The sequence below is a fragment of the Ictidomys tridecemlineatus genome, chromosome 11, assembly GCF_052094955.1.
Source record: "Ictidomys tridecemlineatus isolate mIctTri1 chromosome 11, mIctTri1.hap1, whole genome shotgun sequence".
In the NCBI taxonomy this organism is placed as follows: Eukaryota; Metazoa; Chordata; class Mammalia; order Rodentia; family Sciuridae; genus Ictidomys; species Ictidomys tridecemlineatus.
In genome coordinates, this window is record NC_135487.1 from 23,337,657 (window position 1) to 23,357,519 (window position 19,863).

A 19,863-nucleotide genomic window follows, 5' to 3' on the forward strand; every position below is an offset into this window, starting at 1 on the left:
GGGAGGGGGAGAGGAAGGGGTGGGCAGAGAGGGAGGGAGCCAGGGGGAGGGAGGGGATTGAAGTGGAATGGTTAGTTGAAGATAAGGGGGACAGATGGGAAATGGTGGCAGGAGACCCCAGGGAAAGCAGGAGGCAGGGGACCCTGGGCATGCTGGAGGGTGGCCCCGAGACCAGGAGGGACTCTCCTTCCCTGCTGACAGGAACGAGCAAGGAAGCGGTGGTGGCAATGGGTTTTCGTGCAGGGTGGCAGGTTGAAGGAAATCCTGTGTGACACAGGCTCTATGCTAAGTGGGGCAGGAGGCTGGGCCTTGGGTAAAGGTGGGGTAGCAGTCAGGGGGGCAAGGACTTGATGTTCACAAGAATGGCTGAAGCCAACACTCAGAAAAGAGGAAACCGAGGCCGGGTGGTCGGCCATGCACCTGTGGTGCCCACCAGGGGTGGGGGATGGCTCTCTTGTATAAGCATCAGCTCGTAGGGCTCTACCCCTTGTCCTTGTCCCAAGGAGCCTGCAGTGACTGGGCTCACACAGACTTGAGGCCACTGTGAGCGCATTGCTGAGTCACAGACGAGGACCTGAGGCTGAAGAAGGAAGTGATCAGAGCAGGAGGCCAAGGAGGAATGTCACTCATCACTCATGGAAAGCATGAGGAAGGGGGAGGGGGAGGGACAAGCGAAAGGGCCAGGGGACACAAGGCCCCAGAGCAGGACTGTGAGCTTGGGCTTCAGAGGGGCTGATGACGAGCTCCAGCGGCCGCCAGAATGGAAAGAGAAAGGAAGCGAGAAGGTCCAGACCCGGGGGACAAGGTGAGGTCAAGACTTGGAGTGGAGAGGACGAGACCGGGGGCAGCTGGGATGATGGAGGAGATGCTGAGCTGAGGCAGCAACAGTCCAAGGAGAGGGTCACACAGGTGGAAGGGCGGTGGAGAGGGAGTTCATGGGTCACCTCCCAGAGACAAAGTTTACTGGGGGTGGGGAACGACTGCTGGCCAGAGAGGGCTACCCTGTAACGATGACCTGGAGGGAAATCCCAGAGGTCTGGGTCCAGGAGGGTGTGTTCAGTAGAGGACCTGGACCTGTAGGGAGGGAGGGGAAGAGCAGTGGGGGTGAGAGCTGGGGAGGTCCTTCAGGAAGGTGGAGGTGGCTGGGGCTTGGCTCCTGTCCCTCCCACTCCATTGTCCTGGCCTGTCTTCCCTCTGAGGCCAACACCAACCCCTGTGGGAACACAGGAACCAAGTCCCTGCCCTCCTGCAGAGGACCCCCTGAGTTCCGCTGCTCTGCCTGAAGGACCCTAGGCCTTGGCTCTCCTGGCCAGGTGCTAACTAAGCTGATGTCAGGACCCAGAATTATAAATAGCTAAGTGGAACTTTGGCTTGGAAAAAAAAATCACTCATGCAATTTCCTGCTTTCTGGTTTAATATAGTTCTAGTTTATAAGTACTGTTTCTCTCTCTCTCTCTCTCTCTCTCCCCCTCCCTCCATCCCTCCCTCCATCCCTTTCTCTCTCTCTCTCTGCTTTTGGTACCAAAAGCAAGCAGGGAAGCATGAGACCAGGACTTCTAGGATTCCACCAGGACAAGGCGTAGTAGATTTGCTTTCTCCTCGGCTATTTTACCCTATCATCTATGATCAACCTCGCAGTCTTCTCCCAGTTTTTCAATTTCTAATACTAAATTGGAATCCTTCCTTTATGGCAACGTCTGAACAGGAGGAACTGCACCGTGTCTCTATAAATCCACTGCTGTCTGATGTGCTCCGGCGATGGGGGGAGACGGGAGTCCAAGCCAGGGCTGCCTCAGCGGTCTCTCCAGACAGTGGGACTTCATGTGTCCCTTCGTGTCGTCACAGTCCCCTCGGCTGGAGCTTCCTCTCCTCCCCTGGTGTGGCCAACTCTTCACACCAGCAGACCTTACTGAAACTGTCACCTCTGATTTGCTTCTTGACCGTGCATCTGAGATAACTACCCATTTTCTTTTCTCTCGGCACCCCATTCTTTCCCTTCATAGCTCTTATTGCCCCCTTGTAACCAACTAGTCCTCTCCTCATTCAACAAGTATTTACTGGTTACTGTTCCAGATGTTGGGGCTACCGCAGTGGGAAATAAAGGGCAAACATCTGCCTTCCTTGCATTACCATCTCGGTGGGCAGCCAAGACACGATGACCCTCTACCCTGGACCCTCCACTCCCAGGGGGGCTCCTTGCTTCTTATCTCCCCATGCTCTCAAGGAAAGCCCTAGGAGTGTAGGCATCGATCACGTGCTCTGGATCACGCTGTACCCAGCACGTTGCCTGGAACACAGAGACTGTTCTGTTGAATGCGTGAGTCCGTCCGGTGAACATTGATTGTATGGGAACTGCCAAATGGCACACGAAGCACCAAGATAGAGAGCTGTCTGTTCTCCAGGTTCCTGTGCCTGGAGGACTCAGGGTCAGGTGGGTGTGGACAGGATTCCACTGTGATGATGAGGGAAGGACGAGGTGCAGAAACTGACCACACAGCCTGGAGGATAGTAGAAGCTCTGGCCTCTGGCTGGGAGCAGAGGTGAGGCTTTCTGGGTGCTGTCTGCCCAGATTCCATTCTCCCCTCCCCTCCCTCACCTTGGCTCCTCCTCCCTTCACATCCAGGCACCCTCTGCGCTCCATCTCTTCCTCTGCCTGGACACAGCCCACAACTGCCCACCTGGGTGACAGCAGCAACCTGGTGGAACCCCACCCCTCCTCTCTTATCCACACTTAACAGAGCAGCACAAGATCACTCAGAAACAAAAGTACGATTGCATTGTTCCCTCCTCATTGATCTTCTCATGGTTTCTTAAAACCCACAGTTTAAAACCCTAACTCCTGAGCAAACCTTGCTCCGCCCCCAGTCTCATTTTCAACCATCCTGGGTCTTGAGACCACGACCTGAAATTCAGTGATCTGGAGGGAGGTGAAATTGGGCAATGGTGATGTGTGAGGACCCTGCAGTCACAAAGTCCAGGATCCAACATGAAATAATAGTCCTGGGGACATTACTTATCCTCTCTAAGCCTTAGTTTTGCCATCTCTATAATGGAAATGGCGATAGTAACACCACCTTCCAGGGTCATTGTGAGCATGGAGTGAGCTTATTTGTATGAGAAGATTTGCCAAAATGTCCAGCACACCATGCACAGCCAGTAACTAGAGGGCGTTTCCTCATCGTTATTATTGTCACCCTGGTTGACAGAGCCCCATGGGCTTGCTCAGGGCTAAAACTGGGCACCTGCTATCTGCTCTTCCTGAAAAGAACACCCTGTGCTCATCTGTCAGGTAAAGAATCATCTTTTGGTGTCAGTGCAAGTGCATCCGACCCAGGTCCTCCCTGGAATCTCGCAGGCAGCCTCAGGGGTCTTCCTGTCCTGCTCTGGTCCCCTAGGAGGCTTCTGCCAGAGCCACGGTGCTGACCTTTTGGACACGCATTTCTCACTGTTCAAGGTGAAATTTCTCGAGAACCCAGACTGTGTTTCTGAAATGTCTGTCTCCCAGCTTCTGGTGGACTGCAGGGCACAGAGGGGACACCCAGTTAGTGCCAGAGGGAGGGTGAGGGGGAAAGGATGGAGGGCAAGAAACAGGAAAGGGAAATGGAAAATGAGAGTGTGGGGTCTGGAGAAGTCAAATTCACTGTGGCAGGAAGTTCAAGGGATGGTGAAGAGGGACGAGGCCAGGGAGATACTCTGCGGAGACTGAGAAGGGCCGGGCTGAATGAGTGACCAGTGGGTGGGGCCTTTGCTCCTCAAAGCCAGGGGTCCACCTCCAGAACCAAGCCCAGTACTTTATGCATACTAAGTGCTCAGAACCCAAAGTTCAATTAGCACAACATCTGAGCAATTGACCAGGACAAATTGGTATCAGGACCACACCCTGGACATGCATGGATCTCTTGCATTTCTTTGTCGTCTCATCTCACCCTGATTTTCTAAAGGAACCAGGAGGTGAAAAGCCATACATCTCTCTGCACATGATTCTCGAAAATGGGACAGAGGTGTGGATGGATGAAATGGGTGACGTTCTTTCCTTCCCATCTTCTTCCTCCACAACTCTGTCTTACGTCTCTCCCTGGCTGAAGGAGATTGGGAAACAGTGGTAAATAGGGACATGAAGGACATTGCCTCCAAGCTGTCTGCTTTAGCTCCAAACCAGAGCTTCCCATAGTTAAAAGCCCATACATTTAGCGTATATCTCCCTGACAAATGACCTCCTGCCAAACTGTGAGGCTGCAGCCTCCTCTGCTGCTCTCCAGCCCAGCCCCCAGGGGCCAGAACAGACTGGATCCTCTGAGGAGGCAGCTGCTGCTGCTCTCGAGCTGAACCTTTGTTCCCACTGACTGGAAAATGCTTAAAGGTATCTTGCAAACTCAGTGAGTGTCTTAGGAACATGCCAGGTGTCATTCTTGGCTGGAGCTGGAACATTCTGGCCTCCTGACTTATAGGGACCAGACAAAAAAATAGAGGAGCCCTGAAACAGAGGAAAGGCTGAAAATGGCCATGTCCTTGACATCTGACAGGAGGAGGGGCAGTGGCCGAAAGGGAGTGGAGTCCGTGGTGCTGTTCTGTTGCCCTGGGCCTCCTCCCAGAATGGCCTCCATCTCTACCTCTCTGAGGAGGCTCACTTGCACCCAAGTCAGAGGTATGTTCTAGAGAAGGGGCAGGGGCACTGTGGCAGAAGGCAATCTTGGCTCTCTCCAACTACTTGCTCTCAAAATTTATTCCTGTGGAGATTTTAAACTCCATGCTATCCACATGTCAGCTGTCTGAGCCAACATGTCCCTTTTCTCTGGGATGTCTGAAAACCTCCTTTTTATTCTTCAGGTGTAAGTCTCAGTGTCTGACATCATCTCCTCCAGCGAGACTTCCCTGATGCCCATGAGCGAGGTTAGGCACGCCTCTCTAGTTCCCCTTCTAGAACTTTCTCCATGCTGGTGAAAACAGACCATGCATTAGGTGAAGGCAGAGCTGGTCTTGTCCTCAGACCCTCCGTGTCCTGGACAATGTCTGCAACACCTCCTCCCCCAGGCCTTAAAAAAATGTTGAATCAACAGATGGATGATCTGGTTTCTAATCTGAGTCCCTTTCTGCATTATCTCTACTGCCTTGCTCTTCCCTGCTACAGGGGCAGGGTCCCTGTTCCTGCCTCCTCCTGACCAGCCTCCCAGACTCAGCCTCCGGCTGCCAGATTCCAGGCTTCAGCCAGGAAGCCAGGAGACTTCCAGATTGATGTGAAAACTTGTTAGCAAGTTGTGTGTAATTTTATAATGTTTCTGGTAAGTGCTAATTGCCTGCTCCTTAAATATTTCTTGTTCTACTGGGAAGCAAAGCAATTGCAACTATGAATGCATTGCTCACAGCTGGCCGCCCCCAGAGGGAGACTGAGTGTCTGGGCTCAGAATGTTCAGATATTGATAGATCCTGAGTCTCCTCCTCCACCCTGACCTAGGATTGTGACAAGTGGAGCTGGAAGAATTTCTGGGAAGTCAGTGCCCCAGTTTTCCCACTGGGGCTCATGCTTTCAATGGGGGGAGAGATGTGATGCTGCGGAGGCCCCTGCCCAGCCCAACATCTCATTTCTTTGCTTGAATTGGGGAGAAGGGGGCATTGATGATGATGGGCCCAGCTATGCCTGGGGAGGGGGGCAGAAGTGATAGAGGTAGGAGGTCCCTGCTCTCAAATACCTCACATCACCCCACGGGACATCTGCGTCCTGGCTACCCTTCCATCCAGATGTCAATCAGGTTCAATGGAATTCCCTAGAACCTGGGATAAATGAAGGGCCAGGATGGGGGAAGAAGTAATACTGAAGCTTTGGGCAATGGTGTCAGTCAAAAGAGCTGCAGGCCTGGGGAAGGGATCGAGCCTACAACCCAGCATTTCCTATGTGCCAAGCGTCGTGCTTGGTGCTTCAGAACAGAGCCCTCAGGAGACCCGAGTGGGTTTACCAGTTGACAGCCCAGGAAACTCTGGCTTGTGGATGAGGAGGGACTGGCCCGTGGGGCTCCATGGGAGAGCGTGATTGTAAATTGGGTTTATCCAATTCCCAAGCCTATGGGGATGTAGGGAATGCATGCACTCTTGGCACCTGAGCACCCAGAAGTGATAAAGGGGACTGAAGGGAGGCTTCGAGGGTGGGAGGAGGCTGCTGATTGTACCCTTATAAAACGTCATTGCAATTTAACTCTGCAAAGCTTCTCTGAGCACATGTTCTGTGCCAGGCCCCGGCCTGGCCCTGTAGGACTGGAGAGATTAATCAACTGTGATCTTTGCTTTGAATGAAATCTGAGGAGCTGGAATTTGAAATTGGTTTGGAATTATGATTGCAGAGAACTTGGGATGCCACATGAAAAGTTTTTGTGCTTCACCCTGAAGTCAATGAGAAATTGTCATTAAAGTCTCATGTTTCTTTCTTTTAAGTGGCAAAGAACTGTGCCAGACTTCGATTCCGGGAAGATCACTGTGTGCCAAGTGGCAGATGGGTCGGGAGGGGCTGCTAAGTAGGAGGGCTGTGCCATTATCAAAGTGAAAGGTGACAAGGGACAAGCTTAACCAAAGCGACTAACGGGAGTGTGGGATGATCTCCTACAGGGGAGCTGATGAATCTGGGAGAGGGGCTAGGAATGGGGGAGGGAGAAGAAAGCAGGTGAGACGTGGCTTGGTGATGGGGTGCAGGGTGGGGCACATGTGCCGAGGTCGTGGGAGTGGGGGTGGGAGATGGCGAGCTTCGTATTTGGAGATGGGGCCTCTACGGAAGTAATTGGGGTTGGATGAGGTCATAAGGGCAGGGCTCTGATTTGATAGGATTTATGTTTTTACAAGAAGAACACCAGGAACTCATGTGCTTTTCCCAGGAAAGGCTGTGTGAGGACGCGGGGAGGAGGTGGCCATCTGAGAGCTGGAAGAAAGCCCTCACCAGAAACCAAAGTGGCCGGAACCGTGATCTTAGCCTTCTAGCCTGCAGAACTGCGAGGAAATATAATGGCTATCATTTAAACCACCCAGGGTGGCATTTTGTGCTGGCAGCCCTGGTGGACGAGTGCAGATGGGCTGATGTTAGATGTGCATAGACTCGTGCAAGGGTAGACAGACATGCGGGTGGGGAACGGATGTGCAGGTCAAGCGGGTGCAGGTGGAGGTGGAAGCTTGGGAGTAGATGGGTGGACTGCAGAAGGTGCCAGAATGAGAGGACTGAAGGCAGAGAAGGGGTAGTAGGAAGCCAGGCAGCAAGCATGGAGGACCGGCCAGGGGTGGCAGAGGAATGAGAGGTGGAAGGACTCACCCACCACCTTGGACAGCAGAAGGTTCTCCTCACCATGAAGGTGTGTGACGGATGGGCTTCCCCCCTCAGGTCAAAATCCAGGGTGGAGGGGTTAAGAAGGGAAAGGGGATTTGCCCTTCCCAGGTTCTCCCCACTGGACAAAGTGCAAATGCTTTATGAAGACTAGAGGGCTTCCATGATCTGGCTTCCTGCCACATCTGTCCCCACACCTTGCACTCGCCACCGTAAGCCAGCTCATTTTCCAGCCAGCCAGCCGGTGGGGACTGCCAGTGCGAGGCAGTGATCTGAGACCAGGGCCTGCCGGAGCCATCGTGGGCCACCTGGGTGCAGATCCAGGCCTGGCCTGGAGGACAAGGAGCCTGGAAGGTTTGGATGGAGAGGAACTTTGGTGGCTTTCAAGAAGAAGGTGCCATCTTGGGGACAGGCAGTGTGCCAGGAGCTCTCTGTGACCTCAGACCACTCCTAGGCTGGCATGATTATCTCTATTTTATGAATGGGAAAACTGAGGCTCAGAGACACCATGTGGCTTTCTCTGGGTCACCCAGCTGGGACCCTGCTGGGATTCACCAGATTGATCCATTTCCAGAGTGTGTTTGATCCTCCCTGAACCTTGTGTCTCTGTTCCCAGGACCTGACACACCATAAGGCTGAGTCAGGCCTCTAAACCCCCAGGCTATCCTTCCTCATTTGTCATGGGTCCAAGAAGTCTTGCTAATGCCTCGTCTGCGGCCAGCATTCACACCATGTACCTTTTTAGACTATGTCTGGGACTCACTGTTAACGCAGCACCCAGCATAGTATTGGTCACGTGACACGTGTTTAATCAATACCGGCCGAGTGAAGTGGACAAATGAACTAATGAACAAAAATTCCAGCCTCTAGTGAAATGAAACCCCAGCTCATGATACATGGGGCATTTGATTGGGGCAAAGTTTTGGCTTCTATGAAGATTTGTCTAAGGAATTAAGTTTTGTAACTTTGGGAGGCTCTCAGAATAGGGGATAAAAACATGGGCTTTGAGGTTGAGATATGTGCTGGATTCCCAGCTCTGCCACTTGCCAGACTCCTGTGTGACCTCAGGTGGGTTACTGCACCTGTCTGAGTCTCAGATGCCTCATCTACATAATAGCAGCCCTGGGAGAGCTGTCAGCAAGGCTGGAGATGAAGCATTGCTTTTCAAACCATGTGTAGAATGAATGTTCTCTTTAAAGAAGGCTCACAGGGAGAGAAAGAGAAGAAGGGAGAGAAAACAGAGACAGGCCCTCCCCCGGCATCTCCTACTCCATCTGGGTGGTCCCTGGGGCTGCCCCAAGGTTCTGCCATATGACATTGACTGAGAACCCTGAAGAGATGAACATAAAGCATCCAGCACATGGTAGCTCTCAAGCAATGTCCCTTTTTTCTTCGGCTTAAATCCTCTCCTTAGCCATCCCACGCTGACGTCTCCACAGCTAAGCTCAACTCTTTGATTCCTGATCAGGGAAGAATAAAGAACAACTAACTCCTCGGGAAAAGCTCTAGCAGCTAATTTTTAAATATTGCTCCTACTTCATCGTATTCTACTGATTTAGCTACATCCTTAACTGTGCAAATTTTATTTTAGATAGGGTCTCTCTGCTAAGTTGCTAAGGCTGGCCTTGAAATTGTGATCCTCCTGCCTCAGCCTCCTGAATAGCTGAAATGACAGGCATGTGGCATTGCATGTGGCTTGAAACCCAGACCTTTTTGCAATCTCAAGCAACTGATACTATCATCTCTTTTAAGCTCGAACTATTTGTGTTTTATTTAAACCATTGGGCAGATCAAGGGTATGTAGATGTCACAGGGTTATCTCTCCCACATTTGGGAGCATGCACTGATGAGCATGCGCTGATGAGCATCCATGGAATTGCAGAAATGGGGGGTGGGGAGACTTAGAAACTTTGCATCCAATCTGCTCCCATTTTCAAAATACTGGACCTGCATCAAGCTCTTCTCACTGGGGGAAATCACTTTCCATGGCCACACATCTCCTTGTGTATAACGATATATCTGAACAGCTCATTCATTTAACTATCTATATAGTCGTTGCTTTGCAGTTTCCCACATTTTAATTTTCATAGTTTTGATCTAACAAACTCTGCATATATCCCTGTGACCTAGATTGTATTGTTATCTCCATTTTACAGATGAGAAAACAGTCCAGAAACATTCCAGGACCTGCCACAGAGTGGAAAGGGACAGAACCAGGATTTGCACTTTGTGACCCATTGTGTCCTCTGCCTGCTGCTCTGCTTCACCTAGACACGTGGCTCCCTATTCTTGGAACATTGCAGCCATCATCTTCCCCTGGGGGACACAGTGGGATGACAGTGTTAGCATAGGAAATATGGGCTAGCCTCTTACCAGTTGATTTTTATCTCCCAAAAAGTGATGTTAAAGTTCTAAGATCTGGTCCCTGTCGGTAGGATCTTATTTGAGAATAGTCTTTTGGATAAAATCAAGTTAAGACAAGATCATGGTGGAGTAGGGTGGCCCTTCATCCAATATGCTAGTATCATTATAAGAAGTGGAGGAAAGACACCTAAAAATGTGATAAAAAAGGCAGAGATTGGAGAGATACGGCTGTAACCCAAGGGATGCCAAGGACTGTCAGCCACCAGCCAAAGTCAGTAAGAGGCAAGGAGGGACACTCCCCAGAGCCCAGAGGAAGCACGCTCTGCTGGCACCTGGAGCCAACCTCCAGCCTCCAGATCATGCTAGAATACATTTGTTGCTCTAAGCTCCCTGGTTTGGTTGGGGAAGCCCCAGCACCTCCTGTGTACCCAGCTTGGGAACAATACAGCCCCTGGTACAGGAAGAACCTTTGGAGGAGCAGGTGTGTAAGACACACTAAGCCATGCCTCCTTGCCCCTGTTCCCTTCCTTCTGTCTCTTTAGCAAACACAAAGTTGTTTTGAGGACTTAGGGCTCACTTCCTTGGTGAAGGGTGGCTGATCCCTACCCTGTGCTCCCACTGGCTGTCTGGGCCACCATCTTGCTTTTACATTCATTTGTTTCCTCAGTGTCACTGCTACAGCAGAGGACTCAAGGCCAAGCCTACATCTGGCACATCTGTTGCCCTAGGGATGGTCTAGTGGCTGGTACCTAACAGGGGCTTAACAACTACTGGTGAAATGTCTTCTCCCTTTTTTGGGGGGATGGGCATTAGCAGACATTGGCCAACAGGAGGTTTGGAAGCTCATGGAGGGGCAATGGTGGGATAGCCCTTGGGCCCCAGAGTTTGTATGAAGTTTGTTTGGATGAAGACCCTTGCCTGCATCCTCCTCAGGCTACCAACAATGGTGATGTCTATCCTTAGCCCTATGCTAGAGTCACTCACTCAGCACCATGATATCCAAATCGGGTGGCTTGGGAAGATAATGTCCCCATGTAAAGATTTTAAAAATAAGAGAGGCTCAGATAGTTTATGAGGCCTTTAAAAAAGTCCACATGAGCCAGGTATAAATTGGGCATGGGATTTTTATGTGAATCTGGCACTTGGGCTCAACATTTTAAATGAATTATCTCAGACAGTCCTCAAAAGAATGTGGGAACGAGCTAGGGCTGGGGCTCAGCTGTAGAGCACTTGCCTAGCATGTGTGAGGTCCTGGGTTTGTAACCTGCATCACATAAAGATAAATAAATAAAATATAAAAGATACTGTGTTCATCTATAACTAAAATGAAAAAAAAAATGTGGGAAGCCCCCAAATAAAGGAGGCTGGATTTCAGAGAGGCTGAATAATGTGCCTGACGAAGCTGCACAGGGCGGAACTGGGATCTGAACCCGGGGTTTGTGACTGTAAATCCAGACCCCAAGTCTCTGGCATCTGCAGTGAAGTTTATTGGGCTCTCCAAGGACAGTTACCTTCATATGAAGCCTTGAATCCCAGGGAGCTGCCACTGCCATCGGTCTGAAAGAGGAGCCACATTTGATGATTGGTGCTGACGATGAGATCTGGGACCGATGTACCTGTCAGGCTGTCAGGAGAGAGAGATTCAGAGAGGTGCGCCCCACCATGGCACCCGAGTAAGATGACTCCCCAACTGACAACATCTGGAGATCAGGGGGCTAGGCCCGTCCTGAGGCCCGTTGCTTCTGAAGCTGGGCCACATGCACCAAAGGGCAGCATTCCCCAGCTCTCAGGTGGGTCTACAAGTGGTGGCAGAGGAGAACTCATTGGCCCCAAGATCAAAGGCCCAACATAGTGGAATCATAGGACAGCCTGCTACTGTCCTCTCCCTTGACTACACCACACCACAGGGGCCTTCCTCCACTCAGGAAACGGGGTCACTACGTCTATCTGATCTCCATTCTCTGGAACCTCCAATCTCAGGAGTCGGATAGTTGTGAACATGCTTCCCCTGGCTCCGTGGGAGGTCGCTCTGCCATGGTGGGCCAGCTCTGGAGTAAACCCTGCTGGGCAGCAGACGCACGCGGGGTCTGCATAGAAGCAGGCAACCATGCGGGAACCCCAGACTCGCCCTGCCCTCGAAGAGACTCTGGGCACTTCCCCTGTGAATTCACAGTGAGGACTTGGCCCAGTGCTCCTCCCCGCTTGGCAGGAGTAGAGACAGGCAGAGGATTCCTGTGAAGCAACCACAGGGTCGCGTGACACGGTCCCTGCTGCAGCGAGGTGTGGGAGCCAGGGAGGACTCGGTAAGCCCCACCCTCAGCCAAGGTCCCAGTGCCGTCCCAGCCTCTGGATCACACACGGCACTTCACTTACATGTAGAGAACTGTCTTCTGGTCCCCATCCTGCCCACCGTCCCCGACAGTCAGGGTGTCGTAGCCCCTCTCCAAATCAAACTCCTCGAAGGCCAGCTTGATCACCTAGGGGGGAGCAGAGGGTTAGCAGAAGCAGGGGCAGCGGGGGAGTCTCCCACAACCTGGAGGACAGCAGGAGCTTTCCTCAATGGGTCCTGATGTCCACAGTCACTGTAGGCATACGGACCATTTCTGTGGCCACCCTTAGGAGTGTGAACTATTTCTCTCTAGGCCACATGTCCTCTGGGGCCTCCTGTGTCTGAAGAAGTTCATGGCACAGCTGCCTCATTCCAGGGCTGTCTGAGCAGCACCAGGCACATCTGGCCGGCTGAGATGGGATTGGACTCTGTCTTCACGCTCTACTGCATAGAAATCCCTGGGGGCTCAGTGGCAATATTTTAAGCCACATGTGGAATCTCGGTTCCCTTGCCCCCAGGGGCCTGGAGACGCCTCCGCTAGTCTTTCTCTGCCTGCTTTTCTCCATCCTTTTTGTTTGTTGAATAAATAAATGTTCTCAGAAGGGGATTTTGACAAGATTCCTGCCTCGTAACTTCTCTCAGTCCTGTCTTCCACAAATATTTACCAGCCATATGCCAGGCCAGGGGGCGGGGCTTTCACAGTGAGCAAGACACTGTCCCTGCCTAAGACAAAGGGGTCCAAGAAGTAGACTGAGAAGCTCAGTATAGGTGACAGGGGGCTACGGTGGGGACTGGGGAGCAGAGAGGAACCTGCCCCTGGGGCGGGAGAGGAGGCCACTTGAAAGGCGGCATCTGAGGGAACTCTGAAGGCTACAGACTGTCAGACCAAAGTGTGTGGCTGGCAGAGGGAGGGGACACTGTGAGAAGGAGTTCCCAGGGCCTGTGCTGTGGCAGAGATGGAACATTCTGGAATGATCTGTTTGGAGTAATGACATCTCTACCAACAGGCACAGCTGCCAGCTGCCTGGCTCCAGGGACCATGCAGCTGAGGCTTCAGTGCAAGGAGGTGACTCCAGAAGGTCCGGAAAGCAAGAAGCGTGCCTGGAGCTGGGTCCCAAAGGTCTTATACCTGTCCCCTGAAAAAAGTGGCTTTGCTCTGGAGGGAGGTGACATCCTCAGGTTGGCTGCTGGGCAGAAGTGAGGCGAGTGGTGAAGAGGGTTCTGGGCTTTGGGGTCAGCGCAGGTGAGCAATGGAGAGCGGTGGGTGGAGAAGAGGTCAGGGCCTAAGGACATTCAGGGCTTCGGGGCTGGGCTGGGGCGGGGGTATCTGGGCTGATGTGCAGATTTCTGGCCCATTCATGAAGACGAGATGCACAGAGTCACTCACTTCTAATGTTCAATCCAGGTCTCTTTTTGTCCATTTCTAACTGGCTTCAATTGACAATGACCTTCCCTCCTCCAACGGGGAGGACAAGGTGGCTTGGCTTTCTACTCTACAACCCAAGGACTACACAATCCCTGTGGATCTTTTTTTCCTTCTTGTGACTGAGGCCTTCTGCAGGTTTCCTCTGTCCAAACCCAACAGCCCAGCACCCTCATCCTGCCAGGATGCCAGCAGAGCCTCACCCCTGGATGCTTCAGGCATCTCAGAAGCAATCTGATCTTGCACCCATTGATGAACCTGGTGCCGTCGGCATAGATGTGGGGCACAGAGAGGAAAATCTCTGGCTAAGAAGAGACCTAAGTATGTGAGCAGGTCTACAGGTAGTCCCAGGGGAGGGAGCAATCTCATTGACTAGGGGACAGGTCAAGGAGCTCTCTGGAGGGAATGAAGCCCAGGCTGAGTTTCGGCGGTGAGCCAGAGGAGTCCAACAAATGGAGGGGAAAGCAATCCAGGCAGAGGGGGCTGCAGAGACGTGGAGCAATATGGCTCTTTAGAGACTTGTAATGAACCTGGAGTTGTTTAACGGAGAGGGAAGCAGCGGGTGGCAACCTAAGGGTAGTGAAGAGGAGCCAGATTATGAAAGCTGTCTTCCACGCTAAGGATTTGGGGCTGTGTCCTAAAGACAGTTATGGAGAGTTGTAAGCCAGGCCTGACATGAGCTTTCTTCTTTAGGAGCAGCAGCAATGAGGGATGTTGGAAACCAGCAATTGCTGGGCAGTAGTGATGGTCCAGCAGAGGAGGCGATGTTAGTAAAGATGGGAGGGAATTTAACTATCATTAGTGGGTGGGAGGTTCCTTGGCCCTTTTAAGTTTCCCAACTAGAATGTTCTTTGTTGGCTAGTGGCTTCATCATGGAATCCTCTGCTTGGGCTGGAATCCCTGACTGCCCCCCCAGCCCACCCCGCCGTGGTCCTATCATGCAGAACATTTCCTGGAGTCTCATTATCTACCTGTTACACAAGGTGGGGGGCCTCTGCATCTGCTCCCCATCACATGGCCTGTGTGACCACCTGAGCTCCTGGGCATCCCCACCGTGATGGCCTAATCTGGAGCAGGATTTATTCAGTGTCTTCCCTCTCCCTCTTGTCCCCTGGCAAATTTCTCTCGGTGAGCTCTGACTGGTGTGAGCTCTCTCTGACCACCCTCTGCAAGATGGGTTCTCCCTGCCAACACCTTCTGCTCTTCTGTTTCAGGACTTACCTACTGGGCTGTGATCTGTCTGTCCACCTGCCCTTCTACTAGACCAGAGACTCCCAGAGGGCAGGGACAGGTGACACGCCCTCTGTACACTACTGCATGTCTGTATGCCAGGCACACGCCAGGCACACGTCAGGGCCAAACCCTTCCTGATCCTCCAGCATGGACAGATCACCAGGCTCTGGGATCCTCACTGCAGTTACCATTTAGAGTAAAGGCGGGCAATCATTTCCTGTCAATGACCACATAATAAACCCTTCCCATGGGCTCTCTGTTGGCCCTGCTCAGCTCTGTTGGGATAGTACGAACACCGCCATACACATGTTCTTGAGTAGGTGTGGCTGCGTTCCAATAAAACCTGATTTACAAAACAAGTGATGAACTGGATTGGGTCCACAGGATATAGTTTGCCAATCCCTTAATCCTAGACAAATCATCTTTTCTTATTTCTTCACTATAAGAAGGGACACTAACTGTTGTTCCAAGCTGTGAACTCAATGTAAAACTTAGCAACAACAATGGCTACTTTGTCTCCAGTCCTGGAAAAAACACAATAGCTACATTGATCCCCTGCCTTTTACAAATTTGGAAAGCCCAGGCACAGAGAGTTTAGGCAATTCGCCTAGGCTCACACAGCTCAGAGGCAGAGTAGGACTTACACCAGGCAGCTAGAGGCCAGGCTCTTTGTCACTTGGCTGCACTGCCTCAGAGTATCCCAGCAAGGTCTCAGGTCTGAAGGCAGGGACCATGCTTGTCCACAAAATCTCCCTTAAGCTCTTTCCGGATCCTAGCAAGTGCTCAGCAAATACTTGCTGTACATAAAATGCCAGAAGGAGACGGTGGCTTCTGCAGGAGGAGGGGCCTGGGCTCTGCGGGGACTAAGGCTGTGCTCTGTCACCAGTCAGCCTCTTCCAGCCAGACCCTGGGCAGAGGACACCTCTCACCAGGCCATCTCCAAAAAGGGAGTGCATGATTATTAGGCCTGTAATGGGAAAATATTGCTTTGAAGGCCAGAACCCAGAGCCATAAAATGATTCACATCACTGGTTAGCGCTGCCATGGATGTGAACCACATTTCAGAGCACTGACCCTAATGGAGGAGTTAATTACACGGCGCAGCACACAGCACTGCGGCCTCAGGATGGCCCTGCTGCACCGCGTAGTGGAACTTTTTTTTTCCCCCTTCTCCTCTGTTTTGGCCATTGTTTAAAGACAGGATCCTGTAATGACTCATTAACTAACATGCAGATCAATCAAGCTCACAAAGCGCATCTGAGGCAGGAGAAATAGAATAGCCATGATCAAAGAGGCACATTTGTATACAGCTCAGACACCCAACTTAAAGCCATTGGATAAATGAATAAACAAACCCATCGTCCAGGATGTAATTGCTGAGCACCTGCCATGTGCCACGCAGTGGGCTAGCTGCTGCCCATAAGTTATCTGGCTCGCCTGACAATTCAGCGCAGAAGCTAAATACCAAGGGCACGGTGCAGACAGTGAGTGCCCGAGGACTGCAGAGGAGAGAAGGACGGAAGAGAGTGTGCAGAGGAGGTGGGTGTGCTGGGCCTGGAGGGTGGAGGAGAGCGGGGGCTCAGACCAGGCCAGGCTGTGAGCGTGAGAGGGAGCAGAGAGCAGGCAGGGCAGCCGAGGCCGGGGACGAGGGGCTGCGAGAACAGGCTGCGTAATCTGCAGTTGGATTCTACCCAGCGGCCGAGCATTCAGGCTGGATGTCAGGGTCAAGTTGATGGGAAGCTGTCATTTAGCATGAAGGTAGGAGCAGAGGCAGAGGGTCCAGGAAGGAGCTGGTACAGTGTCCAGGAACAGGGAGGGTTCGGGAGGAGCGTGAGCCTGTCTTCCTGGTGAACACTGGGGAGGGGCGGAGGGCTGGAGTCTAGACGCTCACAACACCTGCTCTGGGATGGAGTGGACCTTGAGGGACTGCACCTGGGCCCTGGGGAACATTCCCCCTTCCTAAGCTCAGTGCAAGAGCAGCCAAAGGACTGGGCTCCAGGCCTGCCGTCCTGCGCCCAAGGTCTGGGAGAGACTGCTGAGGATTCCACAGTCAGGTGGTTGTCTGGGAAGCTGGGGTCCCTGCGGACATGGACCAAGGCTGTTTTGTCTCATGAGTGTTTTTCTACAACAGCCTCTAACCGGGGGCTCTGCCTCTGGGTCCCATCCTTCACTCTGTTCCCCAAACTCCCAGTCCCTAGAGCAGGGACTGGAAACTGTGGCTTTCAGGCCAAATCGGGCTCTCAGCCTGTTTTCAGACGGTCCCTAGAGTTATGTGTTTTTTTTGTTTGTTTGTTTTTTTACATTTTTAAAGAGTGAAAAAACAACACCCTGCAACAAAGAACTCATATGGTCCTCAAAGCCTAAAACATTTATCATATAGCTTTTTTACAGAAAAGTTTGCTCTCTTCTGCGCTACAGCAATGGTTTTCAGACTGGGTTCCCAGGCACCCTAGGATTTCATAAAGGTGCTTCAGGGACCACCTCAAGTTGGAGAACAAGCAAGAACTGGCAAGGCCCTGCTTCCACCAATATGGTTCCCTTTTGAGATAGTTCACATTGTGGGATTCTTTGACAGACATGTAGTTATTTACTTAATGTTTTTCCATGTACTCGCTCTTTCCTAGGGGAACCCTGGCTTTCTGGGAGTGTGGCATTGTACTCAGCCAACTTCGTAGCTAAGGATGGATCCATGACAGAATTCTGAGCAGTAAGACTGAGCTAGTGAGTCCTCAGGACATTCTCCCATCTTTCTCTTTGCTTTTCCTGGAATACAAATGTGAGGCCTGAGATGGGACAGCCTTTTTGTGATCATGAGGAGGAGAATCACATACAAAGAATGATAGAGGGGAAAATACAAGATCCCAGAGCCTGAAGGAACTGCCAAACCAGCCCAGACTCTCTGTCTCTGGATCTTTGGTTTGTGGAGAAAATAAAATACGTGTTGTTTAAACTTCAGGGGAAGAGTTGGGCTTTTCAGAGCTCCTCCCCCACTCCCATGCCAATTCTACCTCCTTCACAGTTGCCCAGAACTCATCTCTGAGCTCCAGAGGGTCAACCTTGGCCCCTTAGCCCTCTGCAGGCTAATGCTGTGGTTAGTGGGATTCAGTTCCTGCAGGGGAGGGGACTGGCTTTTCCTGGGTACAACCTGAAGGGTGCCTCCTGCCTGGGGCCGGAACAGGGATGGAGAAGGAGCTCCTGGGGGTAGAACAGAGGGAGGCCAAGGTGGAGGCTGAAGACTGAAACCTCAGGCGCTTCAGGAGAAGCCTCCTTCCTGGGGTAGGGACTGAGAACTCCCAGAGGTTCTGGAACTTCCGTCAGCCTTGGGTTAGTTTTGGTGGTTCTGAAAGCAGTTGGCCGTCTCATCCCCGTTTCCTTCACTCCTGATTGAGTGGTTCCTCCACCCACCTAGTCATTGCACAGTTAACACGCATTTGCAGGTGCTGGGCTTGGGGAGACATGGACAGGCAGGATGAACGGGCCATGGACCTCAGAGGCCTCACGTGGGAGAGGAGGCCACAGAGGGCCTTAAGTACATGGAAAATCTATGGTATGAGAAGGGCTCCAAAGCACGAGCAGGGGCAAATCTAAGGGGCATAATCTAAGCCAGGAGAGCAGGTAGGTGTGTCTCCAGCAACAGGAAGAGTGTGTGGATGCACCAGGGCCTCGGCTAGGCTGGGGCTGGAGGAACGCCCTCAAGAGAGGTAAAGGGAGACCACTGTGTAAAGGAAAGGAATCAGGTTTAGGGGTTGGGGGAGGCCATTAAAGGGTCCCTCTGGAGCTCCCTCGGCAGGAGGAGCAGGCATCAGAAGCATCCAGGGGAACCTCTCTGATCACCAGCGTCTCACACTGGGCTGGCACAGGAGAGAGGTGGGTAAATGTTTATTGAATGAATAAGTGAGAGAACAAGTGGACCAACAAAGGCACTGCTGACATTTACACTCATGGCGATCACTTGCCTGGAGAGAGAGCTCTTCCTTGCTCTGTCAGTCTACAAAGTGGAGAGAGGCAGGATTCACTCCAGGAGTGAATAATCAGAATGTTGTTATCTTTGACTTTGAAGTTTAAGGAATGGGCTTTCCTTTCCCTGCTTCTTCGAGGTCCCTCCTTCTGACCCCCACCCTCCTCATTCTCTCCCTCTCTCGGGCCTGTCTTGCCGTCTTTTCTAGCAAGGGTGGACTGACTTTTCCCATCCAATTCAGAGGCTCCTATGCAAATTGAATCACATGTCTGCAGTTCATACTGAGAAGTTGGAAATAGAGGCAGATGTGTGCAGGTGGGGGGCCCCGACACATGTCTGGGTTTCAGTCCTGACCGCACAAATGTCAGGAGCTCTTCTTCCCTGAGGCTGAGCTGAAAGGTCCTCACAAGAGGAGGACCCAGGACCACGGCCTGACCTCAAGGCCAACATGGGTGGAGATGGCGCTGGGGCTGCTCCTCCTTCCCCGAGCTCCTCTCTGCAGAGCCTGGTGCTGATGGGGGGAGAAAATAAACAAAACCCCGCCCCTGCCTGCAGGGTGCTCCAGGCTTGGGGGAAATAGATGCTAAACACAGCACAACATGATAGGCAGGCAAACCAAAGGTGCCCAGGAAAGGCTGGAGGACAGAGCAAGGGGCAAGAGCTGGTGGAGTCCAAAGGCTTCTGGGAAGAGGACTGTATCTTCCGGGGTGGGTAGTGGGGACAGGATTGCCTGGAGGAGAAGGGAAGGCCCGCTGGACAACAGTGCCCAGGCAGATCTCTTAAAGGGCCAGGCATGCCTACGAACCTGAGTTCAATGTGGCAGAAGCTGGGGCTGCCTGAAGGGAGTTGGGGGCTGGGCCTGGGGGATGGCCTATGTTTTGCTGGAAGGAAGGGACTGTGATTTCTCATGTAAGCTTGGCTGGTCAGGGTCACCAGATGCTCTTTAAAATAAAGCTACCAAGCATTAGCCCCAGACCCCCTGAATCATATCTTTGGGAGAGGATTAGCCTTTAAAGTCTCCCCAGGTATTTTGGCTGATGAGTCAAATTTGGCAGGCAGATATTATATTAATATTAACATCAGATAAATATTGCAAGGACAAAGAGGAGCCTAGCTGCTGGAGGAGGGTGAGCACTGCCCAGGGTCATCCCTATCAAGGGAGAGGAGGGAGGCCGCATGTATAGGAGGCCAGCATTGTTGCTCTGAGTCTTCTTTTTCCTTTCCTTGAATCCACCAAGCCTCTAGAATGGATTAGGGTG

General features: G+C 52.0%; 1 protein-coding gene across 6 annotated transcripts in view; it reads right to left on the reverse strand.

Moving 5' to 3' along the window:
- The window catches only part of Csmd2 (CUB and Sushi multiple domains 2), a 542,274-nt gene that overhangs the window by 226,417 nt on the left and 295,994 nt on the right, over positions 1–19,863 (reverse strand). For 5 of the 6 annotated variants that reach the window (XM_078025879.1, XM_078025878.1, XM_078025877.1 and 2 more), the window contains exons 11-12: positions 12,035–12,138; positions 11,173–11,285 (exon numbers count right to left, since the gene is read on the reverse strand). The exons of the other annotated variant lie outside the window; for it this stretch is intronic. In XM_078025879.1, the coding sequence (XP_077882005.1) occupies positions 11,173–11,285; positions 12,035–12,138 (217 nt within the window). The remainder of the gene's footprint in view (positions 1–11,172; positions 11,286–12,034; positions 12,139–19,863) is intronic. 6 annotated transcript variants of the gene reach the window in all.